The sequence below is a fragment of the Podarcis tiliguerta genome, assembly GCF_965153285.1.
Source record: "Podarcis tiliguerta genome assembly, chromosome: 3".
Lineage (NCBI taxonomy): Eukaryota > Metazoa > Chordata > Lepidosauria > Squamata > Lacertidae > Podarcis > Podarcis tiliguerta.
The window spans coordinates 95461099-95479946 of NC_139536.1; the positions used below are offsets into that span (position 1 = coordinate 95461099).

General features: G+C 43.5%; 1 protein-coding gene and 1 long non-coding RNA gene across 2 annotated transcripts in view; one reads left to right on the forward strand and one right to left on the reverse strand.

Annotated features, from left to right (window-relative positions):
- MYOM2 (myomesin 2) overlaps positions 1–18848 on the forward strand; it is a 77541-nt gene that overhangs the window by 1455 nt on the left and 57238 nt on the right. Inside the window, exons 2-6 of the mRNA XM_083431898.1 lie at positions 9006–9136; positions 10660–10803; positions 15310–15451; positions 15585–15742; positions 18241–18333. Coding sequence (XP_083288024.1) covers positions 9033–9136; positions 10660–10803; positions 15310–15451; positions 15585–15742; positions 18241–18333 — 641 coding nt within the window. The 5' untranslated portion in view covers positions 9006–9032. The remainder of the gene's footprint in view (positions 1–9005; positions 9137–10659; positions 10804–15309; positions 15452–15584; positions 15743–18240; positions 18334–18848) is intronic.
- Positions 17126–18848, reverse strand: part of LOC310673433 — a 471349-nt gene continuing 469626 nt past the window's right edge. The window contains exon 4 of the long non-coding RNA XR_014509004.1: positions 17126–17135. This is a non-coding gene — a long non-coding RNA (uncharacterized lncRNA). The remainder of the gene's footprint in view (positions 17136–18848) is intronic.

Genomic DNA, 18848 nt, shown 5'->3' on the forward strand with positions numbered 1-18848 from the left:
TGGAGAAGCACCAGCGGAGGTCTTTTCTGCAGCCACAAGCAGGAAGCTGGCAAAAGCAGATTTCTCCCTCTCTCTTTGAGGGCAGCCCTCTCCTTTCATCCATGGAGAAGGAGACCTGAAAAGTCCTCCATCCCCTGGGACTGCGACCTAAGTGATAAAACTTTCAGGTGCCCCAGTATCAAGTTGCCATGGATTTGTGGGACCACGATGGCCATGATTTGCAGCAGTTTGTCAGCACGCTTGATTGTAGTTAACTGACTTTTGTGAGCAACCATAAGGGTAAAAAGTTACAGAATGTAAAATACATAAGATTGTTAAAAGGTGGTAGATTGGAATGTAACAGTAACTAGCTGCAATTTTTAAAGGTCTTGCTAGGTACTTCAAAAATCAGAGCCTTCCAATAAAATGATCCTATGCATTATTCAGATTAGGGTAAGAATATATATATATCTATATGAAGTTCTACAGGTAAGGCAGGGGTGGATAAATTTAGGGTCTCCTGTTGTTGCTGGGCTACAATTTGCCACACTGTCCATCCTGGCCAGGGACTGATGAGAGCTGGAGTCCAACAGCATCTTGGGGTGTGGGCATAGGTTATCCACCCCTGAGATAATGAATGTGTTCCTGAGCAACTGCTTCCCGACATATGTAACTTGTAACCATTGATATACTCCTAACTGATTTGTTCTATATAAGTATGGCTAGCCAAAATGGTTGCTGAGTTTTGGGAAATATGTGGGTGTGTCAACCCAACTCCTGTGCTCACCAAAATAAAAAAAAGGCAGATGGACACACATGGCCTGTGTGTAGGAGGTTTGATAAGTTTCCAGCAAATGATGCACAAGGCTACGCAAGGCAACTCCCTTTGCTTAGCCAATCCCTGTGGATGCACTGGTGGGACGTAAGCAGAAGGATGGGGCAAGGAGCCACACCAAATCCCAGGTGCTGTTGTCAGCTCCCTTCATGGCTTCCATGAACTCTGTTTCCATGTTCAGGGCAAAGAGGAGAGGGGACTTTATCCTTTGAGGCTATGGTCTTGGGGAGGCATTTGCTTGTGCGAGAGAAGGGAGGAAAAAGGTCGAGAGAAGGTTTCCTTCTGCTTTGTTTTTCTCCATTGAGTCTGTAAGTGCATAAAATAAATGATGTATGTGTGCACACACTTCTGCCCCATTTCTGTAACTTGAATGCACACTGTGTGAAAGCATCTCTATGCAGGTGTCTCATTAAGGTGAGAGAGAAAGGCAAAAAGACGTTTTCCACCTGCCAGCTGCGTCCCCTCACTGTGCATGTGTAATTCGTGGCGTGTATGCCATGTTTGTATGCTTCTTTTGGTCCATGCCTGTGTGCATTCGCAGGATGGGTGGAGCAGCTAGTTGCAGATTCATCTGGTAAGGCAGAGCTGTAGCAACAGCTCCCTAGCTGCAGTGTTGTCACTGCTTACCGGGAGGCTGAAGTGACAGCAAGGGCAGGACTGTGTTCTCTCAGTGCATCTGAATAGCTCCAACCTCACTGCCACCTGGCTCCTTCCCCTCCCAACATGCAACAGCGCTGCAGCCGCCGCCAGGATGCTATTGCTGCGGTTTTGCTTACCTCACCCTGGATGATCCATGGCTTAATTTCTCCACCCATTCCCCAGCACTGCCAACTATTTCAGTCCTGTATTATAATATTTCTAGGCCAGTCTTTTAGACAAGATCCCCACTGAGCTTTGTATTGGGAGGGTGGGTTCGTATATATTGCTTTTGAGAGCATTAAAAACAAAAAAAGAGTTTGAAGCCATCCAAATGTGTCTGCATCTTTTGTTTGAGGTAGTCTGTTGCTCTTGAACACAATGAAGTAGTAAATTTATGAATTGTAACTTTTGTTAAGTGTTAAAGGGTTTGGTACTTGTACAGGGGAACATGTTTTTTTAGAATTGAAAATTCCTGAGCCATTGGATTCTGTATTAAAATTCTGGACAGAATCAGGTTCTGATGAAGCATTCATAAACAACTTCAAGATTGACTTGGCATCAATCCAGAGATCAGGGAACTGGAGTGTTCTGATTTCCCCCCATTTGGTTGGATACATTGATCCATTTTATTTCCATAAAGGGATCGTGGACTTGTTCACATTATTCATAAAATAATGTGGAGGAACTTGTGGTTCCTCCACAGTTCCTTAGTATATTGGAAAAGCTGGGAAAATGGGTTCAGTGGCAGAGAATTTGCTTTGCATGTAGAAGCTTACAGGTTGTATCCATGACATTTCAAGTTAGGGCCAGGACTCAGCGAGATCCATGCCTGAAACTCTCCCTATGTACCTGAAGACAATTGCAAGACTGGTTACTTACAATGTCCTTGTCTTGAAGCGTTCCCTGTTAGCTTGGAATAGACCTAAGCATTACAGCACCATGGTCTGCTCTATCAATACATGCTTGGCATGTTTATGTGCAGAAAGGAGTGCAGAAAGGAGGTCTTCACTGGGGATATTGGTGCAAGCAGCACTGTACACTCGTCATCGAGCTATATTTGCATCATGTGTAAGAACATGAGACGTAAGACGAGCCAACTGGATCAGGCCCATCTAATCCAGGATCCTGTACTCACAGAGACCAACCAGATGCAAGAAAGACCTGAGTGCAACCACACTCTCTGCTCCTGTGATTCTCAGCATGTAGGAGGAACATAGTCATCATGTGTAGAAGCTTTTATATTATACCCTGGGCAAGCATTTGATTTAAGAATATAATGATTATATGGGGGGCAGCAGGGAGGCCTGTGTTTTGTTTCCCCCCTTTAAAATTTAAAGAAAATATTTATTACACATGATTTCTATTCCATCAGGGTTTTTCCTGTAGCAATGGTATGGATTTGAAGTAAATCTTTATCTTGTGCCCATTCTCTCCAGTCTGCCAGTTGGGCTGCAATCATGGACAAGTTCTGCATTTTACAAACAACTTAAGAAACATGTCCATGTCATCAGCTCTGTATTTTAACCAATGCTGAGGATCAAACTTTTTCTGCGATTAAATTAGATTTGTTTACATTGTGGCAATGGAAATCTCATGAAGCATCATCAGGTCAAAATGATGAGGGGGAAATGACCTCATGGTAAGTTTCTTTCATTGGTTGGTTGAAACATGAACAATTTCAAAGGCACATACTTCCGTGTAACTTGCTTAGGAATTGACTTTAAGGGTTCTTAGAAACATCCTTAGGAATCGACAGAATACATCCTAGGCTAAACCAGCAACTAAAAGTCAGAACATGTGTTGTGGCACTGCACGAGTAATACTAGAGAGTTGCATTGAACTGACTGGGTTCAAAGACCTCCAAAATGTTTAATAAGACCATAGTCTTACTGTATAGAAATTCTACATGCTACACCTGAACTTGTTTCGATTAATGTCTGCCGGAGACTTTGTGGATATTTAAGTTATAGTTAGAAAAATCTTAATAATTATTCATAAAGGAAACAGTTTATAAGAAGTAAATAAGGAGGCCAGATACAGGGTAAAGGATGTCTTTTATTTGGTTGTTTGTATTGTTGTATGTTATGCTCACTGTATGTTATGTTCATGTTCAAGAAAGAAAGAAAGTCTACATGCTACAGACATTATTGGAAACAAGATATATATTTATAAGAATATATTTTATATATAAATATTTTTAAGAATATGTCAGGCCCATCTTCCTTCTGAACTGAAATCCTTGTTTGTGTACAACAAAATAGCTGGTAACGAAATCTGCAGCCTTAACCATGTCTACGTAGAAATACATCCCATTGAATTCAATGTGGCTTCCTCCCAGATATGCGGGGTTGGGGTTGCAGCCTATTTATATCTGCTTATGCTAGGCAGGAGTCTGAATATGTGAGCTATTTTGAGCTTCTGGCTTGATTTTATTGGGCTCTTGAAAATTCTGCTCATTTCATTGCCCTTCTGTATGTGGCCCCCACAAAAGAATCAAGGGAAGCAGCGGATCTTCTCTGTTTCTCAGAGGACCTTGCAGCATCTCCTCTTGCAGCAGTCTGAGGCTTATACCCACCATACACTTAAAGCACTTGACTTCCCCAAAGGATCATGGGAAGTGCAGCTTACCTTTCACAGAGCTGCGATTCCCAGCTCCCAGGGCTCTTTGGGGGAAGCCATGTGCTTTAAATGTAGAGCATGCACTGATGCCTGAGAAATGCATCTGAGGACCCCGTCTCTCACAGAGAGTCAAGTACCTATCAAGTTCCTCCTTTAGTGAGAGTAAGACTCAGATGTAGTATCCTTGTGGATGCTGACCTAAGTAAGATCTTTAAGTTCTGGCTCAGGGTTCTTTTCAAACATTGGCCACCTCTGTAACCCAATCACCTCTAGTGCTATGTATGCCCCGCTCCTTATAGCAGCGCGACCCACATGCTTAGGACAGGAAGTGAGGACCTCTTCCGTCCAATTACAATTTCAGGTGGACTTTGGACAGGAAGGACACTACACCCTCACAAAAGGTAGTCAGCTGGATTTTGACTAAGCAGAAATAGACCGGATTTGTGCTAGCACAGGGGATTCTTTTAAGGCCTGGGAATGAGCTTAATGCTAATTCAGTAGGAAGTCTCCCACGGTCAGAAAGCGGTGGGCGACGTTGCTTCCAGAAGCTTTCCCATATCACTCATGCCCAAACCCAACCAGGCATTATGACGACGGTGATTTAAACAGCACTTAAAATAAGCCGAGTGCTTTTGCAGGGAATTAAAAACGACAAGCTCCCTTTCCTGAAGACTCATCATCTGAACACAGATGAGACTTAAGAGGGAAGGGGGTGACGGAAAGGTGAGGCGAATATGTGAAATAATGCATCATTTATAAAGCATGGGGTTTTCGTGAGTGAGCTATCGTTCCGACTTAATAGAATTTCCCTTCCTTTGCAAAAAGAAAGAAAGAAAGAAAAAAGGCTGGCTTCTGTCAGATGGCAACTGGAAGGCGCATTTCCTTTAGTGGCTCTACAGACACCATTTTATTGCACATTCAGAATGAGTTGTGCTTGTGGTGCTATCTGGGTGGGCACAAATGACCCTGTTAGTACCGTTTGCACCTTCAAATGTCTTGGGACAGCCATACTGCTTCATTCCCAACCAGTGCTTATCCCATAGCTTCCAGCTGAAATCCCATAATGTTTTATATGGAATTGTTCAGGTTTATTTTCATCCCAATTTTGTCGAACCCTTAGCTTTCTGAATAGAAATTCAGATGTAGCAAACTGAATCAGAACAAATCTATCACTAAGGCACTATTATTGTGAGTCGAAGCCCCCTCCCTTGCTTTATGATGAACTAAGACACATTGACACTGGCGGAGGAAGAGGAGTTCGGGGGGAGCGCACCGCCCCCGGCAGCGCAATCCTGGTGGGGTGCTATCGCGGCTGCCCCCCCATGCGCTGGGCGCCATGCCCCCACGGTCGATGAGCCCTGTGCCAGCCCCACCCCCACCTGCTCTCTACCTCCCAGTTCTGGAGCATGAAGCTCTGCCACTGCACATGGACACCAGTATTTTAGGTTAATGGGCTAAAAATGGCCACAACTTTATTTGTTACAGAATGTGAGTGGTATTGGCTTAGGCATTGGATCTGAACAGACTATACTTCACTCCAACAGGCTGAGCCGTTGTCCCGCATTTGCTTAAGAGCGGCAAATCACATCCCCCAGCCAACTGCTGAATTGGTTGGCTGAGGGCATGATGGAGGCCCGGGACTTCCTGTCACGCAGTGGGCCATCCACACCCCCTGCGAAGCATGGGAAACAAGACCCGTTCACAACTCCTCCCTTCGGGGAAGAGGAGAGGCTTTGTGTCAATAACATGCCGTAGAAAACAACCTCAACAAAACAGCAGTGTGGAAGGACCTGCGAGTGTCCTTTCCTTTGACACTCGACAGTTGTTCCAAAACCAGGTCCTCCAGCAGCACAAAGTAGACAAGGCTGTGGGTGGGCTCAGGCTGGCTGACGACTGAGCATTTTTCTGTACTGAGAAAGATGAAGCAATAATCTCCCGAGATGGGTGTGCCTTGCTGCAAACTGAGAATATTTCAATGAAGTTGAAGCTGGTGGAAATTAGAATACTGTTCCATATGACAAGGAGCGTGGATGAATGTAACCGCAACGCTCATGGAACTCTGAGGCATCTGAAGGGGGTGTGGCAATAGACAGAAGACTAGTGTGTATTTATTGCAATGGTTTATATTCTAGCTCTCAGAAAACTAATGGATCCAAAGTGGCCTATGAGTGGCATTTTTTTTAAAAAACAACAACCCCACAATAAACAATATCAAGATAGAAAAAATCATCAGGACCCTGCTCATAGAGGAGTTGATGTTAGGTGGCCTTGGTGGTGATGGTGTGGTAGAGAGAAAGTCCAGTTAGAGGAGACTTTGAGGAGGCTATTGCTGGTATTTTTTCTTCCTCCTGGAAAACTTTCCATAGGACTACTGAAGGGGGAGGACTGTAGCTCAGTAGCAGAACATCTACTTTGAATGCAGAAGGTCCCTGCATCTTCAGGTAGGACTGGGAAGAAAACCTTGCCTGAAATCCTGGAGGCTCTGTCAGTCAGTTCAGATGATACTGAGGTAGTTTGGCCAATGGTCATTCTATGATGGTAAGAACATCCCTGTACGGGAGGGAGGAGGCAGTCCAGCTGCGACAGGCTCTGATATGGTTTGCCTTCATAATGTCCCTTCTGTGACCTGCTGCTTAATAGAGAACAATGGATCATTTCAGTGCTTGATAGGATGTAGTGATGGTGTTTCTGGAGAAGAGTTCGACAACAGAGAATTGTCAATCATATCAAAATAAGACATTACTGAAATAGCAAAGTTATACCGCTCCTCTCAATTGCTATGAGAAGAAAAGCAAATAATATTCCTAAAAGATTCCCAAATGCTCTAAGTAATTAAATTGGTGGGATTATATTAGCTAAAGGTGAGACAAAATCCTGTGCCTTTCAATACTGTAAGGGCAACTAAAATGTAATATATTTCTTGGGTGGAAAGTACTTCACTGTTGGAAAAAGCATGAAACTTGTGCAGGCAAACCAGAACTGATATTATTTTGTCACATTAATTGTAGACCTGAGCTGCAATTATTCAGCCTTGGCTGTTATATGGGGTGTGTGTGTATGTATTGGATTGCTTTTGATCTTTGCTCTTGTTTTATTATATATTTGTGTCCTCATTTTGTGTTTTATGCTGTGAACCACCCTGTGATCTTTAGATGGAGGGCAGTATATAAATTGTAACAACCACAGAAGCAATATATTGAAAAACACTGAATGCCCCACCCCGAGATGAAACCTTTGGGGCTAAAGCCCTGTGAACATAAAACAATTAATTTAATCAGAAATATGGGCCTCTTGGGTAAGCAAGAGTTAATTTATCTGTCTAAGCAGAAAGAGACACCCACGAGGAGGCTGTACCTCTTTCTGACATATGTCAAATGGAGCAAAGTTATAATGTGCTAATCGAGCAATGACTCTGCCAGGATATAAATATGGTCAGTTTGGAAATGCATTTTATTTTGGTTTGTTGCCAGTGTCACTCTCTTAATAAACCTTGTCCCTTCTGGACCATGCAGCTGCCTTTGCAGGCTCTGTCTCTCTGAATGCCAATGAAGGTTGAACCCCAAAGGGACTTGGGTCAGCTACCACTTTCTCAAAGGGACACAGAGATTTTCCGCTCTCTCTCTCTCTCCCGGGAAGCCATGGCTTTAATATTTGAAATGGCCCCATGAAAGTTGGGTGCCTTGCATGCATGTTCATTATTAGGCAGCCCTGATTCAGCTAGATGGTAGCAGATGACCTTAGGTTCTATTGCTTTCAGTGGGACCTGTAGTCCAATTCTGTGCCTATTCATTGTAGTCAGTGAGGATTATTCCCAAGTAAGAGTCCTTTAGCTTCCAGTCTTTAGGTGGATTGGGGCTACTGATTATAGTAGTGGGTGGCTAGCCTGCAGGCTTTAATCCATCCTTCCCGCACAAAAAGATCCACTGTAGCCCCAGTCGCCATTTTAAATTTCTGCTAAAAATACTGATTTCTGGTGCAATACCATGATACCAAACAATTTTCTCAGTTTTCATTTTTTAAAAATAAAAATGCCATTTATGTTGTGAACTGCCCTGTGATCTTTGGATGAAGGATGGTATACAAATTTAAATAAATAAATAACATTATGCACATTTAATAATGGATAAATGATTCGAAAGAGTGTAAAATAGCTGACGGGGGAAGCCATTAGGAAGTCAGCCTTAAGAACTGCAGTTCTCATCACATCCGCTTTGACATGTGGCCTCTGGAGGGTGGACAACAGTTCATTGCAGCCCTTGACTAAAAAAAAGCTAAGCTCCCTGGACTATAGCATTGCAATATGCACATGTGAATGCTCCTTCCGAGATGACTTGCTGTCGTGAAAATTTTGCATCAGCTGCTGTCAGTTCAAATGCCATATTCTTCATTGTAGGGGCTAAGTGTTGAAAACTTAAGTGATGTGAGATTGAGGCCAGTTCCAAAGTGGCCCACGTGTATTCATCCCAATAATTCAATTCCATATGAAAGGGATGATGAACCAGTGGTTCTCCAAACGTTCTCTATCATCCTCAGCCAGCTGGGACAAATGTAAAGGATAACAGAAGTTGCAGTCCAACAATATCCAGAGGGTTATACATCTCACTGAATGCAGTGGGGCTTACTTGCAAGTAAACCTGCATAGGGCTTGTCTGCATGTCTCCCATAGCTGTCAATGTTTTCCTTTTTTTGAGGGAGATTCCCTTATTCCGAATAGGATTCCTTGCAAGAAAAGGGAAAAGTTGACAGCTATGATGTCTCCTAGCACATGATCCTAAATATTCAGTTCATATATTTGTTAGTATCTTCCATTATGGTATTTGACATAGTAGTCTAACATGATCTGTTGTTGCTCATTCAAGCTCCAGAATTTAAGAGAAACAACGAAGGTTCTGAAAGCCCCAGGTAAATATGATTGTCACTGTTTAATTCACAGGAGCAGTGAGTGGTAGCAGATTCGAAGATGTCGTCTACAGTGCCGTTCTACCAAAGGAGGCACAAGCACTTTGACCAGTCCTATCGCAATATTCAGACCAGGTATTTGCTTCAGGAATATTCAGCAAGAAGGTAAGTGCCATACTTCTGGGTCTGGGTTTGGTGGGGCCAAAGCATGATAAATTCACAATAAATACAGGACAACCACTTGGGATTTAAACAGGCTATAACTTTATTGATTACAGGCATTAAGCAGGTTTTGGCACAGGCATTGGGTATGTATCCTGAATCAACCAACCCATCTGCTGGTTGATTAATCAGCAGGGTTAACCAAAGTTAAGGATCACCCTATGATGTACATCAAATCAGGGCACAAGTTGTGTACGGTGGGTCCAATGGCTCACTCCTAAGATGCGCATCTGAGCCAACAGATTTGATTTGGTTTATTTTCCAAGAACATGTACACACACACACACACACAAAAACGCACACTCGCAAAACCAGATGAGAGAGGAAAAGTAATACAGAGTTTTGCAATAAAATAATAATAGCAAACCAGTGTACCAAATGACAATTGTGCTTCACTGAACAGCAAATGGTTTTTAAAGTAGTCCTGCCATAACAAAGAATGAGAAGCTGGAGGGTTATGGGATCTGCCTCACTCTCTTGGCGTTGACTGGAAATATTGGTGTCATACTGGATATATGAGAAGCTTGACTTCTCCCTGCGCAAATAGTTAAGAGAGGTGAATGGAAAAGCTGTGACCTTCAGGTCATGCTGAAGAACCGGGAGAGGTATAATGATACATTTTTGCAGTGCACAACCTCACCATGACAGTCCATATAGCTGTGTCTTGAGAAGAGTCTAAAACAGAGGCAGCTATGTTTATCCATTATTATATACATGTGCAAACAATGCGTTACATTGTAGTATATCCATTTTATTAGGAGCAGCATGACTGTGACTCTGTGCGTAGTTTCCTGGGAGCAAACTCTGTGAGTGTTTGCTTTTGACTGCTTAGGCTCAGCTTGTAAAACACCTTGAGTTTCAACCAAAGATTTTCAGCCAGCTAAAATGCAATATTTAGCTTTTAAAAAGAAATACAAATTTTTACCAGTTAAACTGATAGTAGGAAGTAGGAATCACATCAAAGAAACAGAAAGAAGTACCCAGCCTTTCCTGGATTATTTTCCTCCTTCTCCAACTTCCTCTAAGCTGTCACAAAAGCAATGTGAAAACCTCATTATCACTTTGTTCACTCGGTGGTGTTAGGCAGGTCCACTCAAGTTACTTTTTCCTCCAGCAGATGCCATCATTGTTCCTGTTCTGAAAAAAAGTCACGGAGCTGCATTCATCTGTGCTTTCCCTTCACCATAGTACTGGAGCATCTGTCTTAAGGCTTCTGTTAGCGAAGAGGAGCTTGTTAGGTTCTCAGTTCAAATTCAGTTACCTCTCTAGTCTGAAACAACCATGACCTTTTATTGCCATTTGGATAACTTCTCCCCCTCCATTTTAGCAACTGGGCAAAAGAAAATCTGAAACGTATTTCATTTATGCAAGTCAACCAATGACTAGTTTTTTTATTTCCCCAGAAAGACATGGAAATCTTAACACTGCGTTATCGTAAAAGTTGTTATCATTGCTTTGCATATAAGGGCTGCTTCCAGACAAGCTGCTTCTAGACATGCTGTTTCCTATTCTGCACCTGCCGATGTGGGAAGGACAACGTGTCGCTTGTGTGCCAGGAGACTTCATCATGTCTCATCTGAAGAGGAGTCACACGAATCCCAGGCAATGAGGTAAAGCTTTCTTCAGCCAGGATATAAAAGTAAGGAAAGTGATGGTGGAAAAGACTCAGTGATTCATAGGAAGCTGTCTTATACCAGGCCAGACTATTCATCCATCTAGCCCAGTATTGTCTCTTCAGGTTCCTTTTAATTGCTGATGCCCAAGATTGAACCTTGGAGCTTCTATAAACAAAGCATGTCGCCTACCATGGAGCTATAGTCCCTCCCTTAATCACTGGCTGAGCTGTCTAAGAATGGTGCAAATGCCATTGGCTAAGGTTCTCAGACCACCAATGGGAAACCTCAGGCCTGAAGGCCAGATGCAGACCTCTCTGTCTGTCCCTTGGAGCTCTCTGTGGGTCACACCCCCTCTTCAGGCCACACCCCTCATGAGCTCTGCTTTGCACTCCCTTTGAGTATTTTGGCTTCATTGTGTCCAACTCTGTTAATGCTTTTTCTCTTCTTCCTTGGATGGAGGATAGAGAAGGCTGCATGTGTATGTTTGTGTAGAGACTAGCCTAATGTTCAAAGGTTTTGTTTTTTAAAATTTCATTGGTTGCTCTGCCAACTTTTGCTTATGGCCCAGAAAAAGTTTGCCTAGCCCTGCCACAGAGAAAGGCAGAGAAGCAGAAGGAAATAGGTAAAGGGGAGGAGAAGGAACCAGAGTCTGAGAAGGCAGAAGACCAGGAGAAAGGGCAAGATAAGAGGGGAGTATTGGAGGAGGAAAAATTTGATCCAAATGAATAAGGAGGAGAAAGGCAAAAGGAGGAATATGAGATGACCAGCAGGAGGGAGGATGGGTATAGAAGAGAAATGCTTACATGGCCAAGAGCTGCAGTAGCAAGGAAGGGTGAAGTTCTCATTTTGATCTGAAGTTCCAATCCAGATCATTGACAGGGAGTTCCTAGTTTTCCTTTCAGTTTTCATATATGTTGCTTTTGGGTCTCTGGCACCCAAGAATTGTGTTTTGGCAGGCACATCAGTAAATGTGCCTTGGGGCATATTTATGATGGCCGACTACAGCATCCACCCTACTTCCCCACTGAAGTCCTCAAACAGGAAAGGAAATCATTTCCTACGTTAAGAACTCTCAAAACCTCCTGAAACACCCACAAGGAGCGGTTTTGTTGGCAGAACTGTCAACATGACAAGATGCTTGTAGTGTCCTGGGCTCCTTATTAATTTATTAGGCCTGGAATACTGAAGCATTGAGTGTCTCGTAAATCTCATAGCTGACATATGCCCGTACTGAAAATAGACTTTAAAAATTGGATTAAGTATGAATCTGCACTGAAGTGTGTGTGTGTGTGTGTGTGTGTGTGTGGAGTGTAAGCAACTGTGCTAAGTTCTTGCTAAAGGCCAAAACTATATGTTTGGGCAACTTACTCATAATATAGTTATCTTCCTCCCTTCCTATTTATCATCGGGGGAGCTTAAGGTGACATCTCAGTTTCAGCCGAGAGATGTACTCCTGTAATAAATATGCTGACAGCCCTGTTCCTGTTTTGTGTGAGTGGCTGTACGGCCACTGACGTATTGCACAACAAATACTCCCCAGGGACATGGACATGGCATGTCATGAAAGGTAGAGTTATAGAGAGATCGCCGTCCCTCTTCCTTTCAGACAAGTTAAGGGTCCCCAAGTGACCTGTTGGCAGCCCCTTGACATCACAGCGGGTGGAATATGAATGCTGATCTCGGTTTAAATAATAAATCTAAATTTGAAGATGTAGTCTATTCTGCTGCAAGGGACTAAGGGTGGTTTCCAACTATGTGGCTACTCAGAATAGACCCAATGAAATTAATGGATGTAAGTTAGGCAACTTCATTAATTTTAGTGGGTTTACTTAATTTCTAAGTAAGTCCAGCGTTGGATACAGAATGTAAAAAAACCCCAGTACGTGATTGCATATTACACCTTTGCAGAACGGTTGCCATTATTGTGCTACTCTGCTGTGATCAGCTCTCATGATGCATTAGAATTGGAATGCTTTAGATCACACTGAGAGGCAACGTCAGATAGGTACTGCCCACCTTCAAATCAGTGGCCCCAATGGAGAAGGCATGGAAGTACTCATAGGATTTGACCTACCAATGCCACATTAACAAACTAGTTATCTATTCTTGGGGCAACCACACCACAGGAGTCTCATCAGTGATTTTAAAAAGGATGAACAATGGGGAAAATAATCTTATGTTCGGGGTGAGAGAGAACGCCACCCATGGTGGAAGCTGAGGGTGGGAAGAAAAGGCAATATTTACCTCATTGGTTCTGGTGTTATCTCATTTTCCATCCTTTTTCAGTTTCCCTCCTCTTGATTCTTATGCGAGGGAAGTTCAGTATGCTTCTTGGATTAAAAATTAAGACCTCCTGCAGGACCATGGCCTGGTATTGCTTTAGGATGCATTTATTTTTTTAAAAAATGACCATGGGAGATCGTGGTGTTGGATCTCCCATGGCACATCTACTTGGGTATATAAAACTATTCAGGCAGAAGAATAACAAAAGTCTAAGATGGGCTACTCAAATCCCATTTTATTATCCCTCCAAGCGCCCACCCTCAGCCCAGTTTCAACAGATGAATCTAAGAAGAGCTCTGCTGGACCATAGTCCCATGTAATTCAGCATCCCGTTTTCACAGTGGCCAACCAAATGAGGAGCTCATAAGCAGGACCTAAGAGAAACACAACTCTCCCCACTTGTGATCTGTATCGGCTGGGATTCAGAGGCCTCCTGCCACTGCCCTGGCTTGCTTCAGATTCAATTAAAGGGGCTGAGGCTTGCTAGCAATGACCTCATTCTCTGTAACTGGGCAAAGTAACTGGGCTTTTTCAAGGCCTAAAGTAATGACATGAGTGTTTTTGACAGCTATTGGCTAAGGGTCAATGAAGGCCAAAGAAATAAAAGAGCACTTCTTTGTACAAAATCCATGGACTTATTTAAGAGACTTTTAGGTCTCCTTTTAGGACCATGACCTCACAAGGGAACTCCATAAAACAGCAATAAAGTCTGACAACAATACAATTACTAATAACAACCCACATTTAAAGTGCAATCCTACACAAGGCTACTAGGAAGGAAGTCCGATGGACTTCAGCAGGGCTTGATTATCTTTCAGCAGCGTTGCTAACTGCATTATCAACCTGTCTTCTCCCCCCTCCACTTTCGGAAGCAGAACTAAGCAAAACAACGTGTATGAGCAATTTGGCAGATATGATGGAAGTCACAGGGCACTCTGTGTCGTTCTTAAAAGCACTCCACTCATGTTTGAAGGCTGAAACACAGCTTGAAGGACATATTATTGGAGAACCATCCTTGGCAGTGCCCTCCTTGAAATCCTTTTCTCCACTCAACATTTGAAACTAGGGCAACTGAGGGCATGGTGGGGAAAGTATGAGAGTGGCCGCAGGTATATGCCCTAGATGCCCTCAGTATAATGTGTGAGCAAATCTCATGGGGCTGTACACTATACATGTGTTAAGTGACCTGTGTGATTGGGCACCCACCACCAAGGATCTGAGACAGAACCAGATTAAGACCTTCAGAGGCATTTCCAAGAGTTTGGTGCCACCATATATATCTAATTCAAAATATAGGCACTAATAAACCGTAGAATAAAATTTTATTTTTTGAAATGAAATGAAACCTACAGTAAGATGGAAAAAGATGTTTCTTTTTGTATACTTCCACTTGATTTAGATTTATTATTTTTATTATTGTGTATATATATATATATATATATATATATATATATATATATATGCATGTATTTCCCCCCATTTATTGTGGGAGCCTTTTTTGTGGAACCTGGTTCAACTGTGCCATATGGTCCATGGTAATCCCAGCAATGGAGCATTTCTGTGGTGCTCCCCGCTTCCCTTGATGCCCTAAGCACGTGATTATTTTGCTTAATGGTTAATCCATCCTTGATCTGAGAGCTGGTGTAGTGCAGTGGAAAGACTCCGGTTCAGATCCGTACTTAGCTCACTGGTTGCTCTTAAGCCAGTCCCCAACTCTGTGGTTGGGGTGTGTGTTTTACTGCAAACGTACATGCTCTTCAAAGGAAAGGAGGGGTGCAAGTGTAATTGCATTACACGGTATATTAAATGTGAATGGGTTATGCCACCATGACCCTGCTCTCTTGCCAGGACCCTTTCAACCATCGTAGGTTGTGTGGAAAGGTTCAGCTAAGCCCCACATCAAGAAATGTCTCAGTGACATTGGTGGAGCCACTCCAGCCAGCATCAATTAAGGTCTAATTAGATGAGCCACTCACAGCAAAGGAAGACGAGGAAGAAGAAGATGCTGGAATGCTTGTGCATCTGCCCCTCAAGATTCTTCTTGCGTTATCATGGGAAGAGAAATAGTTCAGAGTACAGAATCCGCATCTCCTTAATGCCACTAATGAAACTTCATAGCCTTCATTTGCCTGCTGCCGAGTTTCAGTAACAACGCGAAGGCTTTGATGCTGGGTTCTTCTCATGCCGTTTCCCCCCACCCCTCCTCTGGTCATGCAGGGTTCAGGAGCAAAAGTCTCAGCACTGGAGCGAACAGAGAAGGATCCGGTTTGTCACCAGCTTGTCCGCTTTGGAGGAGGAGATGCGCACGGCCAGGCTCCTTGCCAGAGAACAACTGGACAGAATTGCCATACAGAGGATGGTACTGTAAGAGGGTCTTTGTCCCTTCCTTAGTTTGTGGGCCTGCTCAAGCACCTTCCTTGCTAAGAGCCTCTGAACTGCCTAGTTCTCCCCTTCTCCTGTTTATTTAATTTATTTCCCCTCTTGTGCTGCAGGTAGAAGAGAAGATGGCTTTGGAAAGGTATACCGTTGAAGAGACCATCAGCCGGGCCCCTGAAATTTTGGTGCGGCTCCGGTCTCACACAGTCTGGGAGAAGATGTCTGTCAGGCTTTACTTCACTGTCCAGGGATTTCCCACTCCTGTTGTACAATGGTAAGGCTTTGACCCTTTTCCAGGAATCTCAAAATGGCGTGAGGCTTTACTCATTTGGGAGCTTCGGCTCAGCTATTAAGTGTCACATACATAATGGCTATGTTAAAAATGCTTTGCAATCCTCAAAGACATGCTGGATGGGTGCTGTTGACATTGCAGTTAAAGGAACCGAAGGCCTCGTCTTTGTACTGCAGACATACACACAGTAGCTATTTTGGAGCACAAAAGCTGTGGCACACTGGCCTAAAGGCTTAGAAAAGGAGGAGGGAAACCACTGTACAAGTTTAAAACTCCTGCTGATTTTAATGGAGCAGTATAGCAGCCCAAGACTACCATTATTGCTTTACAAGAAGAGTTAAATGCTACAAAGTCACCTAAGAAAATGTGAATCAACTGGAATGACTGGCGTGAGAAGTGGGCATGGAGCAGGAGAGCAAGGCGATCATTGTAGTAATCTAAATGGGGGTGGGCAGACTTTAGGCTTGTGGAATCTTTTTATTTTTAGGGTTTTTTAATACTAAAACTCTTAAGGTTCGCCAACTGAAACCTGGTGCAGAAGACATACACTTCGATTCAAATAATTCTGAGCTCAAGACATTTTGAGTACCAGAACTGGCTACACATCTGAAGCTCTCATCCGTTTCCACAGTAGAATTTGGGAAAGGGGAGTCATTGTATTGCTGCCATTGTCAAGCTAGGAATCCTTGCCAATCCACTGCCAATATACCAGTAGATGCTGTTGTAGCTTCTCCCCCAGCCTTGCTCTAAACCTTCTATAAGCTGCAAGTGTCTAGGGTTCCCTCAAGAGAAGCACGTCTTTACAAGAAGAAGTAACTATAAATCACTCTCAGTGAGTCTGCCCATGCATGTTCACTGACAGTTCAGACATCACATGTGTGAGACAGCCTTCACAGATCAAACACTGTGGAATTTTCACATAATATAATCTTGGATCTCTTTTCATCTGAAGACGTTCATGTATTCAGCTCATAATCATCCAGTGATAAGTCAAGGAGTGAAGAGGCCTTGGCAGCGTATCCACATGCCTGAATGTGCCTGTAGTCTAACCTCCATTCTGTTGACTATGGAGAATGAGTGCCTTGAATTCTCTTTTGTAACCATCTGTTTCCTGGGAAACCTATTTTCTGTTTCATTATTTTAGTCATGACCTGTCTGTGGCTTAATATTATGTCTATCTTCAACTTTATATGAAGTAATTAAGTCTGTGAGCAGTATTAGGAATGCATAAGTAATGTATTTCCACTGTGTTTCACAGTAGCTAAAATGTTGCCTCCCCACTGTCCAGGGTTGCTATCCTGCCAGTTGATATGTATGTGAACTGTTCCTTTTACCCCTTGCCACCTGTCATAGGATCATAGTAAGCTGCCTTACACTAAGGCAATTGGTCTACCAGTATTGTCTATACTGACTTGTGGAAGCTCCAGGATTTCAGCAGAAATCTTCTCTATCAGCTCTTGGAGCTACTGGGGCTAAACCTGAGGCCTTATGCATGCATCAAAGATGCTCCACTGATGAGTTACTGTCCTCCTCCTTTCCCTGCCATTCTAAAGACAGATTAGGTAAGGGCTGGTGCTGGAGAAAGACAGATGCTAGCATAAAGCCAAACAGGGAGGCACACAGTTAGTCATGCTCTTCCAGATGTTTCAGGGAGAAATAGGGTGTCCTATTGCACCGTAGGGAAGCTTACTGCATGATGGCTGTAATTCAATGGTGCAATAATCACACGCAGTCTCCCATGTGACTATTAGCATGACTATTTGCTTAGGAAGTTCTCCTGTGCCTTTAATAACTGCACAGAAGAGGGAATGATTGCAGGATAGCTTATAAAGTTTCTAGGGGAGCTACACTTAGTGAGATTCTCTGTTATGCAGCCATTAAAGTGACAGAAGTCCTGTCCTCCTGTTTGCTCAGCCATCCCAGCTGGATTGAGCAGTGAGCCTAACTAAATGAAATTATGGACATCTATGTTCAATAGATGTTTAAGGATGCGGGTGGCGCTGTGGGTAAAAGCCTCAGCGCCTAGGGCTTGCCGATCGAAAGGTCGGCGGTTCGAATCCCTGCAGCGGGGTGCACTCCCGTTGCTCGGTCCCAGCGCCTGCCAACCTAGCAGTTCGAAAGCACCCCCGGGTGCAAGTAGATAAATAGGGACCGCTTACCAGCGGGAAGGTAAATGGCGTTTCCGTGTGCGGCTCTGGCTCGCCAGATGCAGCTTGTCACGCTGGCCACGTGATCCGGAAGTGTCTCCGGACAGCGCTGGCCCCCGGCCTCTTGAGTGAGATGGGCGCACAACCCTAGAGTCTGTCAAGACTGGCCCGTACGGGCAGGGGTACCTTTACCTTTACTTTATGTTCAATAACCACAGTTTGTACATTTCCCCTACACCACCCCTTCTATATACATGCAGTGCCATCGAATTGCTCCTTACTTGATGTTGCAATTTGTTTATTGGTGTGACCTGTCCTCTTTTCATGTGTTAGGTATAAAAATGAAGAACTGATTACTCCTGCAAGTGAGCCTGGGAAGTACACAATCGAAAGCAAATATGGGGTGCATGTCTTGGATATAAACCGGTAAGGATATCTTCTTCTTCTTTTTTTGGGAAGTACGTTTATGTGAATAAATGACCTCTATAAATATAGTGTACTATGCCACAGCAACTATAGGGAGAGTCAGATGACCACCCCATGGATTCAGAAAACATGGACTGTGTGCAGTAGCCCCACGCCCTTTGTAACTTAAAGCTTGACCACTTGTGTGATTGGTGCATGTGAAGGGACTGTACATGAGAAGAATCCTGATAGGGCTTGAATCCCCATGTGGATGAGCTCTATGTGAGCATATCTATATGTGCATTGAGCACCAAACATATGGCATACCTGTCAACTGCTCCGGAAAAAAAAATATGGACATTTTGTTTCCCCCCACAAGAGCATGGTGGGTATTTGCTCTTGCCTAATTTTGGGCCAATATCTCACTCCAAGAAAGCATGTTTTCCAGATCCGTGATCTTGCACAGCACCCCAAAACACATGTTTTAGGGTGCCTTGCCCAAAGAACTGCTTTTTCATGTCTGCAGTCTCATGTGG